General features: G+C 55.8%; 1 protein-coding gene across 10 annotated transcripts in view; it reads right to left on the reverse strand.

The window, feature by feature from the left end:
- Positions 1-206: 206 nt before the first annotated feature.
- The window catches only part of CACNA1A (calcium voltage-gated channel subunit alpha1 A), a 418,969-nt gene continuing 401,904 nt past the window's right edge, over positions 207-17,271 (reverse strand). For 6 of the 10 annotated variants that reach the window (XM_034945842.3, XM_034945843.3, XM_055103184.2 and 3 more), the window contains exons 41-49: positions 8,253-8,360; positions 7,985-8,085; positions 6,393-6,502; positions 6,146-6,284; positions 5,865-5,978; positions 4,376-4,411; positions 3,071-3,257; positions 2,518-2,768; positions 207-1,824 (exon numbers count right to left, since the gene is read on the reverse strand). In XM_034945842.3, coding sequence (XP_034801733.3) covers positions 1,084-1,824; positions 2,518-2,768; positions 3,071-3,257; positions 4,376-4,411; positions 5,865-5,978; positions 6,146-6,284; positions 6,393-6,502; positions 7,985-8,085; positions 8,253-8,360 — 1,787 coding nt within the window. In that variant the 3' untranslated portion in view covers positions 207-1,083. The remainder of the gene's footprint in view (positions 1,825-2,517; positions 2,769-3,070; positions 3,258-4,375; positions 4,412-5,864; positions 5,979-6,145; positions 6,285-6,392; positions 6,503-7,984; positions 8,086-8,252; positions 8,361-17,271) is intronic. The other 4 variants (XM_055103185.2, XM_055103186.2, XM_055103189.2 and 1 more) reach the window with 3 other exon arrangements.

Genomic DNA, 17,271 nt, shown 5'->3' on the forward strand with positions numbered 1-17,271 from the left:
GTCTCGAACTCCTGACCTCAAGTGATCCATCTGCCTTAGCCTCCCAAAGTGCTGGGATTACAGGCGTGCATGATGCCCGGCCTCCTTATCGCTTTCAAACAGTGCTTCTAGGAGCTAACAAAGTGCCTCTTTGTATGATTCCCCAAGAGAGACCCACCCAGGCAGCACCTAGCCAAGGGACAAAGACCACTCCTATCCAAAAGCCCTTTGATTCAACTTTTTTTTATTTTTTTTTTCTTTTTGAATGTCATGCAATAATTCACAGTCCCAAGCCCACGGTTTTCAAACAAGGTAGGAAAAAAGGAAAAAAGAAGCAAAGGAATCGATGGTGATGGTGGGTTTTTCTTCTTCTTTTGTTGTTTCAAGCAGGACCAAATGTCAGAAAAAAATGCCTCTTTTCTCAATCATTAATTTTTTTGTCTTTTTTTAAAATTGTTTATTGTTATTTTTTTTAATTGATTTCTGCAGGCAGTAATAGTAGGGTTTGGTATAACCGGCAAGCACTCTTGTGTGTGTCTGAGAACGTGTGTGGGTGTGAGTGAGTGTCTGGTGGTGGGTGTAGGGCACTGGGGTTCTGGTTCCTTCTGGCTTCTTTGCCGCACTCGGCCACCAGCTCTGTTCATCAGGGAAAGGAAAGATTCAATTGAGATGATAAAACTCATCAATAGAAGCTATTTTTTTCTCCCCGTTTTTTCTTTTAAAAATGTTTTTTTTTGTTTTTTTTGTTTTTGTTTTTTTTTTTTCCATGTTCCCCAAAGTTCTCCAAAAATGGCTGAGTTAATTCAAATCCCTTGGCTGTGTGGTTTGTCTGCTCCCTGCCTCCCACCCGAGAGCCCCTGTCGTGGGTGGGGGGATCGGGGCTGGGTGGGGGGCACCGTGGCTGCCCAGGAGGGTCTCTTTTGGCCGAGGGTCTCTGCGGGACACCCTTGTGGCCCAGCCCTGGCCTCTCCAGAGTCTGGAGTCTCCCGGCTGGCCCTCTCCCGGGCCCTCTGTGCTGGGTCCCCGCGGCCTCTGCGCGGCTCCTCGGGTGGGGTGTGTGCGTGGGGTGCGTGGGGGGCCGGGCGGGCGCCACCTCGCCCGGGCTTAGCACCAATCATCGTCACTCTCGCTGTAGGGTTCGTGCAGGCCCTTCCTGGAGCCCGGCCCGCGGGGCCTGGCCAGTCCGTGCGCCGGGTAGTAGCCGTTGGGGAGTCGCCGGCCGTGCCGAGAAGGCGAGGCGCAGGCCGGGCCCGAGGCCCGGGGAGTCCTGGGCGAGCGCCCGGTGGCGCCCGAGGACGCGTGTCGTACGGGGGGTGGCGCGTCGTAGGCCCTGGCCATGGCCTCCTCGCCGCCCCCACTGCCCGGGCCATCGGCCTCGTCGTAGTCGGAGCCCCGGTAGTAGCCATGGTGCCGGGGACCCGGGGGCCCCTCGGACACGTGCGGGCCAGATGCCGGCCACCGGGCCCCGCCGTGTCGACAGGCCCTGGGGGACTCGCTCCGGGCCGGGCCTGGGACCCGCCTCTCCATCCTGGGCGAGCGGCCGCTGCTGTGGCCCCCCGTGGGCGGCCGATCTCCGGCCAGAGGCTCGGCCGTGGGGCCTGGGTACCTCCGAGGGCCGCTGGTGGCTGCCCGGCCCGGCCTGGCCACCGCCTGCTGCTGCTGCTGCTGCTGCTGCTGCTGCTGCTGCTGCGGGGGCCCCGAGCCGCCGGCCTTACGGATCACAGGGGAATAGGACACGTGTGGCCGGGGGGTGGAGGGGGTCTGGGGGAGCTGGCGGCGGCCCCGCCGCGGAGTGCTGGTACCAGATGTTGAGGGGGCTGGGCTTCCACTTACGGAACTACTGCCCTACACGAAAATTGAAACAAAGGAAATCAAAAAAAAAGATACAACAAAATCAAAGGAGACACGGGATTGGGAGGAAGAGAGGGGAGCGAAGGGAGAGGGGCCGGGAGGAGAAGGAGGAGGGGGAGGAGGAGGAGGAGAGGGGGGACACAGGACATTGAATGGAAAAAAGCAACAGCCACAGGGAGGAGGGAGGGAAGGAGGGGGAGTGAGACAAGGAGGGAGGGGAGGAGTCGAAAACCAACACAACAAAGTGAAAAGAGAAATGAGAAATGGAGTTTTGTAAGTTTCGGGGTTAAAATAGCAGAAGTTTCAAAAATTACTCACAGGCGTCCAGAGGACAGAAATCATAATTGAAACAAAAACAGAAGCCGGGTTAAAGGAAAGCGAAAGGTCGGGCGGCACGGCCCAGAACTCAAATATGATCCACAACCGAGGAGGAAGCAGCTGCGGGCGGCGGGGAGGGGGCGGCGGGTGGGCAAGGGGGCTGGGGGGACAGCATAGGCAGCTGGTGTGGTGGGGATCCGTGTCCGCTCCGGCCGCCGGGCACCCCGGTGGCTTGGGGGCAGGATGGGAGGTGGTCACAGCCGGGATCCGGGGACCTTTGCCCAGAGTGGCTGTTGGATGGGGTATCCCCTTCTCTCCTCCCCGCCTCCCGGCCGAGCCCAGCCTGGGGTCACTTGCAGCCGCACCCACCTGCCGGTGCGCCATGTGCTCTCGGCCCTCGCTGGGCGAGCGGGACCAGCGCTGGTCCCGAGCCCGTGCCCGGCCGTGGTCTGGCCGTTCCTGGGCATAGCGGTCCTTGTCTGGGGGCGGGGGGTGGTGGTGGTGGTGGTGGTGGTGGTGCTGTCGATGCTTCCGATCCTTGGGCCGGCCCCGCTCCTGGTCCCGCTCCTTCGACGGCAGGTCCCCGGATTGGGTGGTCATGCTCAGGTCTGTCCCCAAGCCTGGGCCGGGTGAGGGTCAGACAGACAGACAGGTGGTCGTGAGGGAGAGGTGGGGCAGATGCACACACAGGAGGCCACCTGGAAGGTGTGGGGGCCCTAGAGATCCCCTGAACCGAGGCAGGTCAGTGGGTTGGGGGGAGGGGGTAGTACCCAGGTTCCTGCAGCCGCTGCCTGGCCCCCTCTGTCCCCTCTCCATGGAGGCCTCTCCCTTTCTTCTTCCTTAGTGTCTCCTCCGCCCTGCCTTCTCCTCCCCTCTCCTCTCCTCTGTTCTGCTTGTCCCTGAGCACCACAGGGCTGCCCACCTGTGTCCACGTCGGTGTAGCGGCCCAGGGAGCGCTCAGAGGCGCGGTGGCTGCGGTCGCGGCGCCGCTGGTGGTGCCGCTGGTTCTCCTCGGGCGGGACCCGCTCCAGCGAGTAATCGTCCAGGCGTCGGGCCTTGGGGCCCAGCACGGAGGCTGAACGCTTCATGGGGCTGGTGTCTGAGATGGTCTGGGAGGGGGGACAGGCCGGTGGGCTGGGGTCAGCAGCTAGCACCAAGTGGTCCCGGTCCTTCCTGCCCCATTGTGGCAGCCTGGTGGTGGCCTTCGGTGACTGCGGTGTGACCATCCTGGGGCAGGGGCCAGGGGATGCCATGGGGCCTTGGCTTCCCCTGATCAATCAGGGCTCTGGGTGTGGCCAGGCCTCTGAGGGTGGAGCCTGAGGATTCCTCTGTCCCTCAGAGACAGGACTGCTCCTTTTGAGCCCATCCTGGGTTCTGACCAGAAAGATCTGATCCTCACTCTCCAGTCCTGGGGGCCCAGCCACGGTTGGGCAGGCTCAGGCTGGCCAGAGGGAAGCCCTCTCCACATCCAGGGTGCAAACCTGGGAGCCCTGGACTGCCGCACTCATCCCTGCCCCAGCTTGCTCTCCTGGGAGGGTGAGAAGCCTCCGACTGTGGCTGGCTGACCTATGGGCTCAGGACCAGGTGCCCGGCATGGCAGCTTCGGGTCCTCCCGGCTAACGGGGCTGTGCTCGCTGCCCCCACAAGTCTGAGTCCTTCTGGTGAGGCCCAAGCTAAGGAGCTCTGGGTGGGGGTGGGGGATACCCAGGCACTGGAGGCTCTGGGGGCCCACTCTTTTCCCTGGTGCTTCATCCCTGGGTCAAGCCCTGACACACAGGTTTCTCTGCAGCAGGCAGAGGAGGGAAGGAGGGAGATGGGACAGACGCCCGCCTCCCAGGGTCCAGCCCAGCTGAGCGCTGGTGGCCCTGCTCCAGGTAGGAGCTGCAGGACCAGGGGTCGGTGGTGGTGTCAGGGGAAGAAGCCCCCCAGAAAGAGGTGCAGAGTGGGCCAGGCTCTTGGAGAGCCAGTGTCCTCCGGTGTGGGGGGCCCTGAAGAAAAGGGGGTAGGGGTGAGGATGGGGATGGCCCCGCCCACCAGGGCTTATGGGTGAGGGGCACACACAGGACACCACACACAAGGATTGGGCTCCATGGAGGGGAGAGGGTGCGATTGGCAAAGAAAGGGTGGGGTCCGGGGACGGTGAGAGATGACGGGACTCCCTGGAGGGGGGGTGGGGAGGAAGAGGGGGCCGGAGCCCTGCTGGGCGCTGGGCAGGCGCGGTACATACACTGAGGTTATTCCCACGTGGCCGGCCCCTTCTCCTCTGTCACAGCCCCATGGGATGGTGCACACAGAAAAAACAGAAAGAAGAAAATAAATATAAAAGGCAAGAGGGAGAGTGAGGAGGTGGTGCATGGAGAAGAAGCCAAGGAGGGGAGTGGCACTGGCATCAAGAGAAATCGGAGGGAGAAGGCAGGGAGGAAAAGAAAAGTTAAAGTCCTGGCGGGTGGGTGTCCCAGGCCCCCGGGGCTGGGCGTCCTCTATTCCCATGGGTACAGAGGAGACAGACAGGAGATGCAGACAGACAAATGGCAGAGGCATGGGACCGAAAGACAGGACGGCGCAGCCTCGAGCCCCTGGCCCTGGGCTCTGCCTCATGCGATGCACACCCCAACCCCTGGCTCCGGCCGATGTTCAAAGCTTCCATGTGGTGGCCGTCAGCTGGGCTTGTCCCAACCCTCTCCTGGGGCCCAGCAGCTCGGTCCTGAGGGAGCAGCAGCATGCACGCTGGGTGCTCCCCAACCCACGTTCCCAGCAGCCAGAGGCCAGGCCCTCAGGTGACCCTGGTCCAGCCAGGCACAGCACAGCCTCCTGCCCCGTGCAGACGCCACACACGGCACACGGAAAGCTCGCCACAGCCACACATGCCACGCACCCGGGCCAGGCTCTCACAGCCACGCCCTGTTCTCCTCCAGAGGCGGGCTGCGTGCATGGGCCCCCGCTGTTCAGGCCGGGTGGGCAGCCAGCTATGCCTCTGGGCCCTCTGTCCCGTGAGTCCAAGGCAACGGGATCACCTGCAGGTGGGCCTGGCAGCTGGGTGAAGCGGCCACACACAGACACACATCAAGCACACACCCCTGTGCCCCCCAATGACTCCCACAGAGACCAGACAGAAAATACAAGCCCAGCTGCCCCCAGACCCACCCCAGACTCTGCTACTGTATCCTAGGACCTGCCAAGTTCCCATATGCAGACACGTGTGCACGTACATGTGTGCATGTGTGAGTACATGTGCAATGTGTATATGCCCACGTGCACACGCATGTGTGTGTGTATGCAAGCATCTGAGTAGGCGCACAGCTGCACATTGTGTGCATGTATGTTGAGCATGTGTGTGTGTGTTTGTGTAGGGGTGATCTTCGTGGCAGGTCTCAGCTGGCCCTGTTGAACCCTGCTGCACCCACAAATCTTCCACAACCTCCCCTGTCTGCAGCCTCCAACCAGGGCAGCCAGAGACCATTTTGCAGTGGCCACTGCCCTCTGCCCCAGGGGGAGCACTTTCCTCTCTGTCCTCTGTGAGGGAGGAGGGTCTGCAGGTGCTCCAGGTGTGACCAGGTGGTGGGTGGGGCCTGCAGACTGCTTCAGAGACTGAAGGAGTCCCTACCCAGGCCTGAGTCCGGCAGGGAGGGGATGCACTGGGCTGCTTGTTGGGGGGCCTGGCCCCACCCAGTGCAGAGTGAGGGGTCCAGCCCCAGGGCAGTGGTGAAAGCCCTCACCTGGTTCTCTGCAGGGAGGCGGGGCATGGAGGCAGCCCGGCCCTGGCCTTCCATGGGGAGGTAGTGCTCGCTGTCGGAGTAGCCATCTCTGCCCATCTCTCGCATCTCCACGGACTGCGGAGCAGATGGCAAAGCCAGATGAGCTCTGGGGCCTGACCTCCAGATCCCTGGTGTCTGCAGAGGGAGGGAGCTGCAGGTGTGTGTGTGTGTGGGGCCCAGATCCCTTCCACCTGAACCACCCGGGCCCTGGGAGCCATTGGGGAGTTGGGGGACAGAGGCACCTGAGAGTTAGGCTGGCTGTTGGGCATGTCGGTAGGGGGGCCTTGTTCCGGACTCCATGTGCCCGTCTTCTGGAACATCTCCTGGGCACGCTGGGTCACCCAGGACGGGCTCTCCTTGAGGCCGCTTTCGTGAGCCATCCTGCATGGGGGACAGAGGCCGGGGTAGCAGTGGGCGCTTGGGCAGCTTCCAGAACGTGGGGACCACGGCACCCCCACACTCCACCTCCCTGGCAGGGGTGACACTCACAGGGCTCCTCCTGGGTCCAGCTGGGTGGAGGGGAGGGCGTTCTGGCCAGGTCCCCCTTCCTGCGTTGGGGACGGGGGCTCCATGCGCTGGAACATGAGGGGTGTCCGGTCCTGGGGAATGGGGCAGAGAGCAGTGTGTGGACAAGGGTGGGGTGGTGGGACGGTGGTACCCAGAAGGCATTGCGACATCCCCAGTATACACACACACACACACACACACACTCTCAGGTCTCATCCATCTAGACCCTTCCTTCCAATTCCACGCAGAACTGGACCACTTCTCACTCCTCCACCCAAGTCATAGCCCCAGCCTGGTCCCACGTCCTCATCTCCCACTGCAGGCACCTTCTCCCAGGTCTCCCGCTCCTACCTTCAACCCCACTGTTCCACAAGAGCCACCAGAGGGCGCCCATGAGCACTTGAGTCAGGTCCTATCCCTCCTTTGCTTAGAACCCTCCATGGCTCCCACTTCACTTGGGGAAAAAGCCAGAGTCCTTCCTGCAGCTCCCATGGCCCTGAAGGATCTGCCCTGTCACCTCCTTGCCCTTGTCTCCTCCCTGCTCTTTTCCACCACACTGGCCTCTTTGCTGTTACCCAAACAACCCAGGCACGGTCCAGCCTCAGAGCCTTTGCACTGGCTGTTCCCTCTGCCTGGAACACCCTTCCAGGTATTGCTTAGCTCACTCCCTCTCCCCTTTTCCTTCAAGCCTTTGCTCACATGTCACTTTCTCAGGGAGGCTCCCCAACTACCCATTTCCCACCGCATCCCCTCCTCCCCTGGATACTCCTATCTTCTGGATTCTTCTCCACTTTCCCCCACGACACTTTCTTTCTCTTTGCTGGATGTTGCACGATTCAGTCATTTGCTACCATCGGCCTTTCCCCACTTGGAATGTCTGCTTCCTGAGGGCAGGGATTCTGGCCTGTTTTCCCCATGGGTGCATCCCCAAGGACTGAGAACAGTGCCCTGCACACAGTAATACTCAATAAGTGTTGGTGGAGCAGCTGAATGAAGAATGAATCCACATGATGTGTCCTTGGCAAGAACTTTTTTTTTTTTTTTTTGAGATAGAGTCCTGCTCTTATCACCCGGGCTGGAGTGCAGTGGCTTGATCTTGGTTGTACCTCCACCTCCCAGGTTCAAGTGATTCTCCTGCCTCAGCCTCCCAAGTAGCTGGGACCACAGGTGCATGGTGCCACATGCAGCTAATTTTATTTTTTTTTTTGTAGCGATATGGGTCTTTCTATGTTGCCCAGACTGGTCTCCCACTCCTGGCCTCAAGTGATCCTCCCATCTTGGCCTCCTAAATAGCTGGGACTACAGGTGTGCACCACCATGCCTGGCTAATGTTTTATTTTGTAGAGATGGAGTCTCACTGTGTTGCCCAGGGTGGTCTCATCCTGGTCTCAAACGATCCCTCTGCCCTGGCCTCTCAAAGCACTGAGATTGCAGGTGTGAGCTGCTGTGCCCAGCCCCTACTTTTCAGGGACCTGCCCTGGGGCTCAGCCACCCTCATATTCCAGTTGGTTCCCATGGTGACATGCAAGCCACTGTCCCCAGCCCAGATGTCCCCAGAGCGGCGAACAGCGCACCTGCTCCTCGCGCATGGCCTGCAGCTTCTTGGCCTTGCTCTGCCGGTAGTACTCCATGATCATCATGGCTGCGTAGATCTTCCCCACGGTGAGGTCCGTGGCTGGGGGCACACACACGGCGAGCTCACCAAGGGCAGGCCTCTTTGGGGCCCTTGTCCTGGGTCCCTGTGTATACCAGCCCAGGCCAACACTCTCCCCAGGCCTCCCCTTTCCCTCCCCCTCCAACTGTCCTGGTGGATTGGATCCCAGGGCTGGGCTCGGCTCTTACACTTGTGAGGTGTGACCAGCAGGTCTAGCGTCTTCTGGGACAGATTGGGCCAAATCGCCATCATCTCCTTCCGCAGCTCAGCGTCCATCTGCTGTTTGTCGGCTCCTCCTGCAATGGGGGTGTAGACAGACCCTGACTGCCTGCCTGGGTGTCAGCTGGACTCTGGGTCAGCTGCAAAGCCATAGGCTCCTGAGAACGAGACCCCAATCTTTCTGGTCCCCATGGGGTCTCCAGTTCCCCAACGGCCTGGCCCAGAGGAGGCCCTGGGCAGTGCTGCTGGAATGACCTTGTGGGCTCTGGTTTTCGGTGGGGCCAGGACCATGGAGCAGCTGTGCAGGAGACAGCCCAGCATGGAGAACAGCTGGGCGACCCGGGTCCCAATCTTGTCTCCCAGTTATCGGCTGCATGACTTAGGTTACTCTACCACTTAGTAACTCAGTTTCTCCATCTGTGAAATGGAGACGATAGCAAGAGTACTTGCCTCACCTGGTTGTTGTGTGTGTTTTTTTGTGTGTGTTTTTTTTTTTTTTAGACAGAGTCTCGCTCTGTTGCCCAGGCTGGAGTGCAGTGGCATGAGCTTGGCTCACTGCAACCTCTGACTCCTGGGTTCAAGCAATTCTCCTGTCTCAGCTTCCCGAGTAGCTGGGATTACAGACATGCACCACCATGCCTGGCTAATTTTTTGTATTTTTAGTAGAGACGGAGTTTCACCATGTTGGTCAAGCTGGTCTCGAACTCCTAACCTCAGGTGATCTACACGCCTCGGCCTCCCAAAGTGCTGGGATTACAGGCGTAAGCCACCGCGCCTGGCTGGTTGTTTTTTTTTTTTTTTTTTTGAGACGGAGTTTCACTCTTGTTGCCCAGGCTGGAGTGCAATGGTGCAATCTCAGCTCACTGCAACCTCTGCCTCCTGGGTTCAAGCGATTCTCCTGCCTCAGCCTCCCGAGTAGCTGGGATTACATGTGTGCACCACCACGCCCAACTAATTTTGTATTTTTAGTAGAGATGGGGTTTCACCATGTTGGCCAGGCTGGTCTCAAACTCCTGACCTCAGGTGATCCACCCTCCCTCAGCCTCCCAAAGTGCTGGGGATTACATGCGTGAGCCACCGCGTCTGGCCTGTTTTTTTTTTTTTTTTTGACAGAGTCTCTCTCTGTTCCCAGGCTGAAGTGCAGTCATGTGATCTCGACTCACTGCTACCTCCGCCTCCCAGGTTCAAGAGATTCTCCCGCTTCAGCTTCCTGAGTAGCTGGGACTACAGGCACACACCACCATGTCTGGCTATCACCTGGTTGTTTGATGACCAAAGTAACGTGCGTGCAGCCTTGGGACAGTGTCTGCCATAGGATTATTACTGCAGTGACCCATCTGTTCAAGGCTGGGACGCCCTGGAGCATCCCCAACAGAGGAGGTTTTGGGTTTGGTTTTATTTTGATTTTTGAGACAGGGTTTTGCTCTGTCGCCCAGGCTGGAGTGCCGTGGCACAAACATAGCTCACTGCAGTCTCAACCTCCTGGGCTCAAGATCCTCCCACCTCAGCCTCCCAAAGTGCTGGAATTACAGATGAAAGCCACTGTGCGTGGCTCAGAGGAGGTCTTTTCCCCTTTCCCAAGTCTCCACTGCCACGGACATGCCCTTGGCCTGCAGCCAGTCCCTCGTCCCTCACCCCAGTCATGGTGGTCATTAAAGCTCTCTGACGGTGTTTCCTGGCCCTCCTACCTGAGTACATGGGGGGGTTCCTCCTGTGGTTGGCAGGGCCATGTGATGAGTTCTTGCTAATGGGGTGTGCACCATGTAATGTGCCACTTTGGGGCCAGAGCATTTATTATTTTTATTATTGTTATTATTTTTGAGATGGAGTCTCGCTCTGTCACTCAGGCTGGAGTGCAATGGCACGATCTCGGCTCACTGCAACCTCTACCTTCAGAGTTCAAGCGATTCTCCTACCTCAGCCTCCCGAGTAGCTGGGATTACAGACATCTGCCTGGCTATTTTTATATTTTTGTAGAGACAGGGTTTCACCATGTTGGCCAGGCTGGTCTCGAACTCCTGACCTCAGGTGATCTGCCTGCCTCGGCCTCCCAAAGTGCTGGGATTACAGGCATGAGCCACTGCGCCTGGCCTATTATTTTTTTAAAAAATTATCTATCTATCTATCTATCTATCTATCTATCTATCTATCTATCTATCATCTATCTATCGATCGACAGGGACTTACTCTGTTGCCCAGGCTGTGGCACAATCTTTGTTCACCGAAGCCTTGAGCTCCTGGGCTCAAGCAATCCACATTCTGACAGTCAGAATGTCACTGTGGGCTGCTATTTGGATATGCTAACTGGGTTTATGTTTAATATGCTAATTGGTTCAGGCAGGTGGTTGGCTCTGCCCTCAATGCCTGGGGTGGGAGGCTTGAAAGAGGATAGGGTCCAGCCTGGTCAACATGGTGAAACCAGTCTCTAGTAAAAATGCAAAAATTAGCTGGGCGTGGTGGCGTGCGCCTGTAATCCCAACTACTCGGGAGGCTGAGGCATGAGAATTGCTTGAACCCGGGAGGTGGAGGCTGCAGTGGTGAGTTGAGACTGCGCCACTGCACTCCAGCCTGGGCGACAGAACGAGACTCCATCTCAGAACAATACAAAACAAACAAAACCAAAACCAAAATAGAGATTCTTCTGGGCAGAGAGAACAGAGGGGTGGGTGGGAGAGAGAAACAGATGGACAGGGAAGAGAGAGAGAGAGACAGAGACAGAGAGAATGAGATGGACTTGCCCCCTTTCTCCCAGTCTCCAGCAATGAATGGTGACACCATTTTTGAGAATCTGAAGAATGAGGTTAATCTGTACCCCCTTTGCAGCCCCTTAGCCTGCTGGAAAGGAAGCTCAGTGTGCTTAGAAAGTGAGCTGAGCTATGAAAAGGAAGCGTGTTATGTTCTCCTGAGACTCGCATCTGCTCAAAGGGCTGCCACTGTTATCACTCTTCCATTGTTGTCCCCACACCCTCTTGACCTTCCTTAACCCCGAGAGCCTGGCTCAGCTGTGGAACTCCAGGATGAGGCCTGGCACCCCCTGAGGACAAGAGGTGGAGGGGCTCCTGGCTGAGAAATCTGGGGGATCATTGTCTTCAGGGAACTGAGTGGCATCTGGGGTACAAGTAACAACTGTGACAGCCAAATGCAGAGACATCTCCAGGAGTCTTTGAAACCCTCAGGAAGGGAATCCAGTAGGTGTCATAGAAGCTGGGGTTCTAAGCAGTAAGGACTAGCTCAATAGGCTGGTGTTGTCCAAACCCTGCACATTCCAATGAAAGGTCTGGTCCATTGACTTGCTCCTGGGAGGTGATCTCTAAGCCTTTGAAATGTCCTGCCTGAAGAGTGTCTTTATTTAGCAGGGGGCCTTGGGCCACACTGTATAGTTCATTCTTTTTTTTTTTCTTTTTAAAAGAGATAGGGTCTCACTATGTTGCCTAGGCTGGTCTCGAACTCCTGGCCTCAAACGATCCTCCAGCCTCAGCCTCCCAAAGTGCTGGGATTATAGGCATGAGTCACTGTACCCGGCCAATACAGTTCATTCTATTTATTTATTTATTTATTTATTTATTTTGAGATGGTGTTTTTGCTCTATTGCCCAGGCTGGAGTGCAATGGCACGATCTTGGCTCACTGCAACCTCGGACTCCTAGTTTCAAGTGATTCTCCTGCCTCAGCTTCCCCAGTAGCTGGGATTACAGCTGCCCGCCACCACGCCTGGATAATTTTCCATACAGTTCATTCTAACAGTGCGATTTATCGTTGGGGTCTTTGGCCACGTGGTATCAGTTTGACCTCTGGAGGGACTGGAGACTGAGTAACTACGTCAGCCCTGCCTATATGACAAACCCTCAATAAAAACCCTGGGGCACCAAGGCTCAGGTGAGCTTCCCTGGTTGGCAGTACACGGTGCGTGTTGTCACACACTGCAGGGAGAATTAAGCGTTGTCTGTGCAACTCCACTGGAGGCAGACAACTGGAAGCTCGCGCCTGGTGTCTCCTGGACCCTTCCCCAGATGCCCTTCCTTTGCGCATTTTATGTTTTTGGATTTTGTTTGTTTGAGACAGTCTTGCTCTGTTGCCCAGGCTGGAGTGCAGTGGCATGATCTTGGCTTAATGTAGCTCTGTCTCCTGGGTTGAAGGGATTCTTGTGCCTCAGCCTCTGGAGTAGCTGGGGCTACAGGTGTATGCCACCCCACCTGGCTAATTTTTTTTTTTGGACAGAGTTTTGATCTTGTCACCCAGGCTGGAGTGCAATGGCACAGTATCAGCTCACTGCAACCTCTGCCTCCCAGGGTCAAGCGATTCTCCTGCCTCAGCCTCCTGAGTACTTGGGATTACAGGGGTCTGGCACCATGCCTAATTTTTGTATTTTTGGTAGAGACGGGGTTTCGCCATGTTGGCCAGGCTGGTCTCAAACTTGTGACCTCAAGTGATCTGCCCGCCTTGCCCTCCCAAAGTGCCAGGATTACATGCGTGAGCCACCATGCCAGGCTCTTTGCAGATTTTTTTTTTTTTTTTTTTCTAATAGAGTCTCACTCTGTCCAGCCTGGAGTGAAGTGGCGGGATCTCGGCTCACTGCAACCTCTGCCTCCTGGGTTCAAGTGATTCTTTTACCTTAGCCTTCCAAGTAGCTGGGATTACTGGCGCCAGCCACCACGCCTGGCTAATTTTTGTATTTTTAGCAGAGACAGGGTTTCATCATGTTGGTCAGGCTGGTCTTGAACTCGTGACCTCAAGTGATCTGCCTACCTCGCCCTCCCAAAGTGCTGGGATTACAGGCGTGAGCCACCGTGCCCGGCCCTTTGCAGATTTTAATCTATATTCTTTCACTGTAATAAACTGTGAGTATAAAAACTTTTCTCAGTTCTGAGTTCTTCCAGGGAATCACTGAACCTGTGGGTGGTTTTGGGACCCCTGAACACAGATTCTCAGAGTGCCACAGCAGCTGAGTTACGATGGCATTACATACAAAGAGTGGGGGTGTTGTTAGACCCGTTGTACAAACGAAGGAACTGTGGTAGGCAGAATTCAAAAGCTGCCCTTCCGCCAAGATTCTGTTTATTCAAACACTAATCTAGGGACCATTGCCCAGGCTATGAAGGGACTCTGCAGATATAATTAAAATACCGGAGGCCCGGCGCGGTGGCTCACGCCTGTAATCCCAGCACTTTGGGAGGCCGAGGTGGGCAGATCACGAGGTTGGGAGATCGAGACCATCCTGCTATCATGGTGAAACCCCATTTCTACTAAAAATACAAAAAATTATCCAGGCGTGGTGGCACGCATCTGTAGTCCCAGCTACTCGGGAGGCTGAGGCAGAAGAATCACTTGAACCCGGGAGATGGAGGTTGCAGTGAGCCGAGATTGCGCCACTGCACTCCAGCCTGGGTGACAGAACAAGACTCCGTTTCAAAAAAAAAAAAGAAAGAAAATGCTGGGCATGGTGGCTCACTCCTGTAATCCCAGCACTTTGGGAAGCTGAGGCGGGTGGATCACCTGAGGTCAGGAGTTCAAAACCAGCCTGGCCAACCTTGTGAAACCCCATCTCTACTAAAAATACAAAAAAATTTAGCTGGGCTTGGTGGTGGGCACCTGTAATCTCAGCTACTCAGGAGGCTGAGGCAGGAGAATTGCTTGAACCTGGGAGGCGGAGATTGCAGTGAACTGAGATCACACTATTTATACTCCAGCCTTGGCAACAAGAGTGAAATTCTGTCTCAAGAAAAAAAAAATATCAAGTCATCTGACCTCAAAATACAGAGATGATCAGCGTAGGCCTGCCCCAATCAGGTGAGCTCTTGAAAAGCACAATATTGTCTCTGCTGGGTGGCAGATGGGGAAGTCAGAGAGAATGAGAGCGCATGGAGGATTACATGCACTTCCAGGAGCAAAAAGCTAAAAAGCCAGTGATAAAACAAGACCTCAGTCCTACAGCCACAAGGACTTCAATTCTGCCAACACCTGAATGAACCTGGAAGTAGATTCTCCCCCAGATCCTCCAGAGAGGAGCCCAGCTTGGCTGACACCTTGATTTCAGCCTCGTGAGACCCTCAGCAGACAGCCCAGTCCAGCTTTTTGGACTTCTGACCTACAGGACCGTGAGCTGACAAATAGGTGTGTCTTAAGCTGCTATGTCTGTGGTCATCATATAGCTCACTGCAGCCTTGACATCCCGGTCCCCAGTGATCCTCCCACTCCAGCCTCCCAAGTAGCTGGGACTACAGGTGCACATCACCACACCTGGCTAATTTTAAAATTTTCTGTAGAGATGGGGTCTCTCTGTGTTGGCCAGGCTGATCTTGAACTCCTGGCCTCAAGTGATCCTCCTGCCTCGGCCTCCCAAAGTGCTGGGATTACAGGTGTGAGCCACTGCTCCCAACTTTCTTGTGCTCTCTTTACCTTCACTGTGTTCCTGGCATTAACAATATCTGTCCTCCACCCCTCTAGTCCCCCACCTTCCCTGCCACTTCCTCCTTGAGTCTTGCCACGTAGCCTTGGCTCTTCCTCCCTTCTTTCCCTCAAGACCCTGGAAGGCACATATGTCCCGAGGCTCAGTCTTCCCTCCTCCTGACTTACTAGTGGTTTCAGCTGGGCTCAGCACCTTCCCATGTGTGGGACTATCCACCTGCTCCTCTCCCACCCACTCCTTCTCTCTGGTCCCATTTGTTTTTTCTTTTCTTTCTTTCTTTCTTTTTTCTTTTTTTTTTTTTTTGAGACAGAGTCTTGCTGTGTCCCCCAGGCTGGAGTGCAATGGTTTGATCTCGGCTCACTGCAACCTCTGCCTCCCAGGTTCAAGTAATTCTTGTGCTCAGCTTCCCAAGTTGCTGGGATTATAGGTGTGCACCACCATGCCTGGCTAATTTTTGTATTTTTAGTGGAGATGGGGTTTCACCATGTTGGCCAGGCTGGTCTCAAATTCCTGGCCTCAAGTGATCCACCCACCTCGGCCTCCCAGCGTGCTCAGATTACAGGCGTGAACCACTGTGCCTGGCCTCAACAAAATGCTGAGATTACAGGTGTGAGCCACCATGTCCAGCCTTCTCGGCTTTTTTTTTTTTTTTTTTCAGAGGAAGTCTCACTCTGTCACCCAGGCTGGAGTGCAGTGGCACAAGCTCGGCTCGCTGCAACCTCTGCCTCTCGGGTTCAAGCAATTCTCCTGCCTCAGCCTTCTGAGTAGCAGGGACTACAGGTGTGCGCCACCACACCCAGCTAATTTTTTGTATTTTTAGTAGAGACGGGGTTTCACCGTGTTACCCAGGATGGTCTCGATTTCTTGACCTCATGATCTGCCCGCCTCGGCCTCCCAAAGTGCTGCGATTACAGGCGTGAGCCAGCGTGCCCCGCCTCAGCTTTTTTTTTTTTTTTTTTTTTTGAGACAGCATCTTGCTCTGTCATCCAGGCTGGAGTTCAGTGGCACGATCTTGGCTCACTGCAACCTCTGTCTCCCAGGTTCAAGTGATTCTCCTGCCTCAGCCTCTGGAGTAGCTGGGGTTACAGGTGCCCACCATGACACCCGGCTACTTTTTGTATTTTTGGTAGAGATGGGGTTTCACCATGTTGGCCAGGCTGGTCTTGAACTCCTGACCTTGTGATCCACCCACCTTGGCCTCCCAAAGTGCTGGGATTACAGGCGTGAGCCACTGCGCCCAGCCCCTTCTCAGCTTTAAAAAAAATTTTTTTTCTTTTTCTTTCTGTTGTTTTGAGCTAGGATCTCATTCTGTGGCCCAGGCTGGAGTGCAGTGGTGCGGTCATGACTCACTGCAGCCTCAAACTCCTGGCTTCAAGCAGTCCTCTCATCTCTGCCTCCTGAGTAGCTGTGACCACAGGCATATGCCACCATGTCCAGTTAATTTAATTTAATTTAATTTTTGAGACAGAGTCTTGCTCTGTCTCCCAGGCTGTAGTGCAGTGGCGTGATCTCAGCTCACTGCAACCTCCACCTCCCAGGTTCAAGCGATTCTTCTGCCTCATCCTCCCGAGTAGCTGGGACTACAGTACCCACCACCACGTCTGGCTAAATTTTGTATTTTTAGTAGAGACGGGGGTTTCACCACATTGGCCAGGCTGGTGATCCTGACCTCAAGTAATCCACCCACCTTGGCCTCCCAAAGTGCTGAGATTACAGGCGTGAGCCACCACGTCAAGCCTACCCCTAGATCTAAGCTGCCGTCCTGTCTCCACCCGGATGATATCAGCAGCCCCCACACTGGCCTCCATTCGGTCTCCCATCCCCTCAGTGGCCGGAGGGAACCTGTTCAAATGTGAGTTGGGTCAGGTTCCTCCTCTGCTCTGAACCTGCGTGGCGTGCCCTCACTCAGAAGGTGAGTCAGCTCAATGCCCCGGGTGTCCTGTGTTCACCCCTCTGTCAGGGCCTTTGCCAGTCCTTCTGCCTGGAGCACCTTCCCCCCAGGGATCCATGAGACACTGCCTTACCTCCTCAGTGGCGGCCTCCCCATCCATCTAAAGTGTAAGCTGCTGGGTCCTCCCCTGCTTGGACGGGTCTCTGGCACATTGAAGGAGTGCACTAAATATCTGCCAAATGGGCTGGGTGTGGTGGCTCATGCCTGTAATACCAGCATTTTGGGAGACCAAGGTGGGAGGACTGCTTGAGCCCAGGAGTTTGAGACCAGCCTGGGCAACCTGATGAAACCCCATCTCTATAAAAAATATAAAAAATTAGGTTGGGCATGGTGGCTCACGCCTGTAATCCAGCACTTTGGGAGGTCGAGGCAGGTGGATCACTTGAGGTCAGGAGTTTGAGACCAGAGGTCAGGAGTTCGAGACCAGCCTGGCCAACATGGTGAAACCCCGTCTCTACCCAAACTATAAAAAATTAGCCGGGTGTGCTGGTGGGTACCTATAATCCCAGCTACTTGGGAGGCTGAGGCAGGAGAATCGCTTGAACCCGGGAGGCGGAGGTAGCAATGAGCCAAGATCACACCACTGCACTTCAGCCTGGGTGACAGAGGGAAATTGTCACACCAAAAAAAAA

Source organism: Pan paniscus, chromosome 20 (genome assembly GCF_029289425.2).
Source record: "Pan paniscus chromosome 20, NHGRI_mPanPan1-v2.0_pri, whole genome shotgun sequence".
NCBI classification, from domain to species: Eukaryota; Metazoa; Chordata; class Mammalia; order Primates; family Hominidae; genus Pan; species Pan paniscus.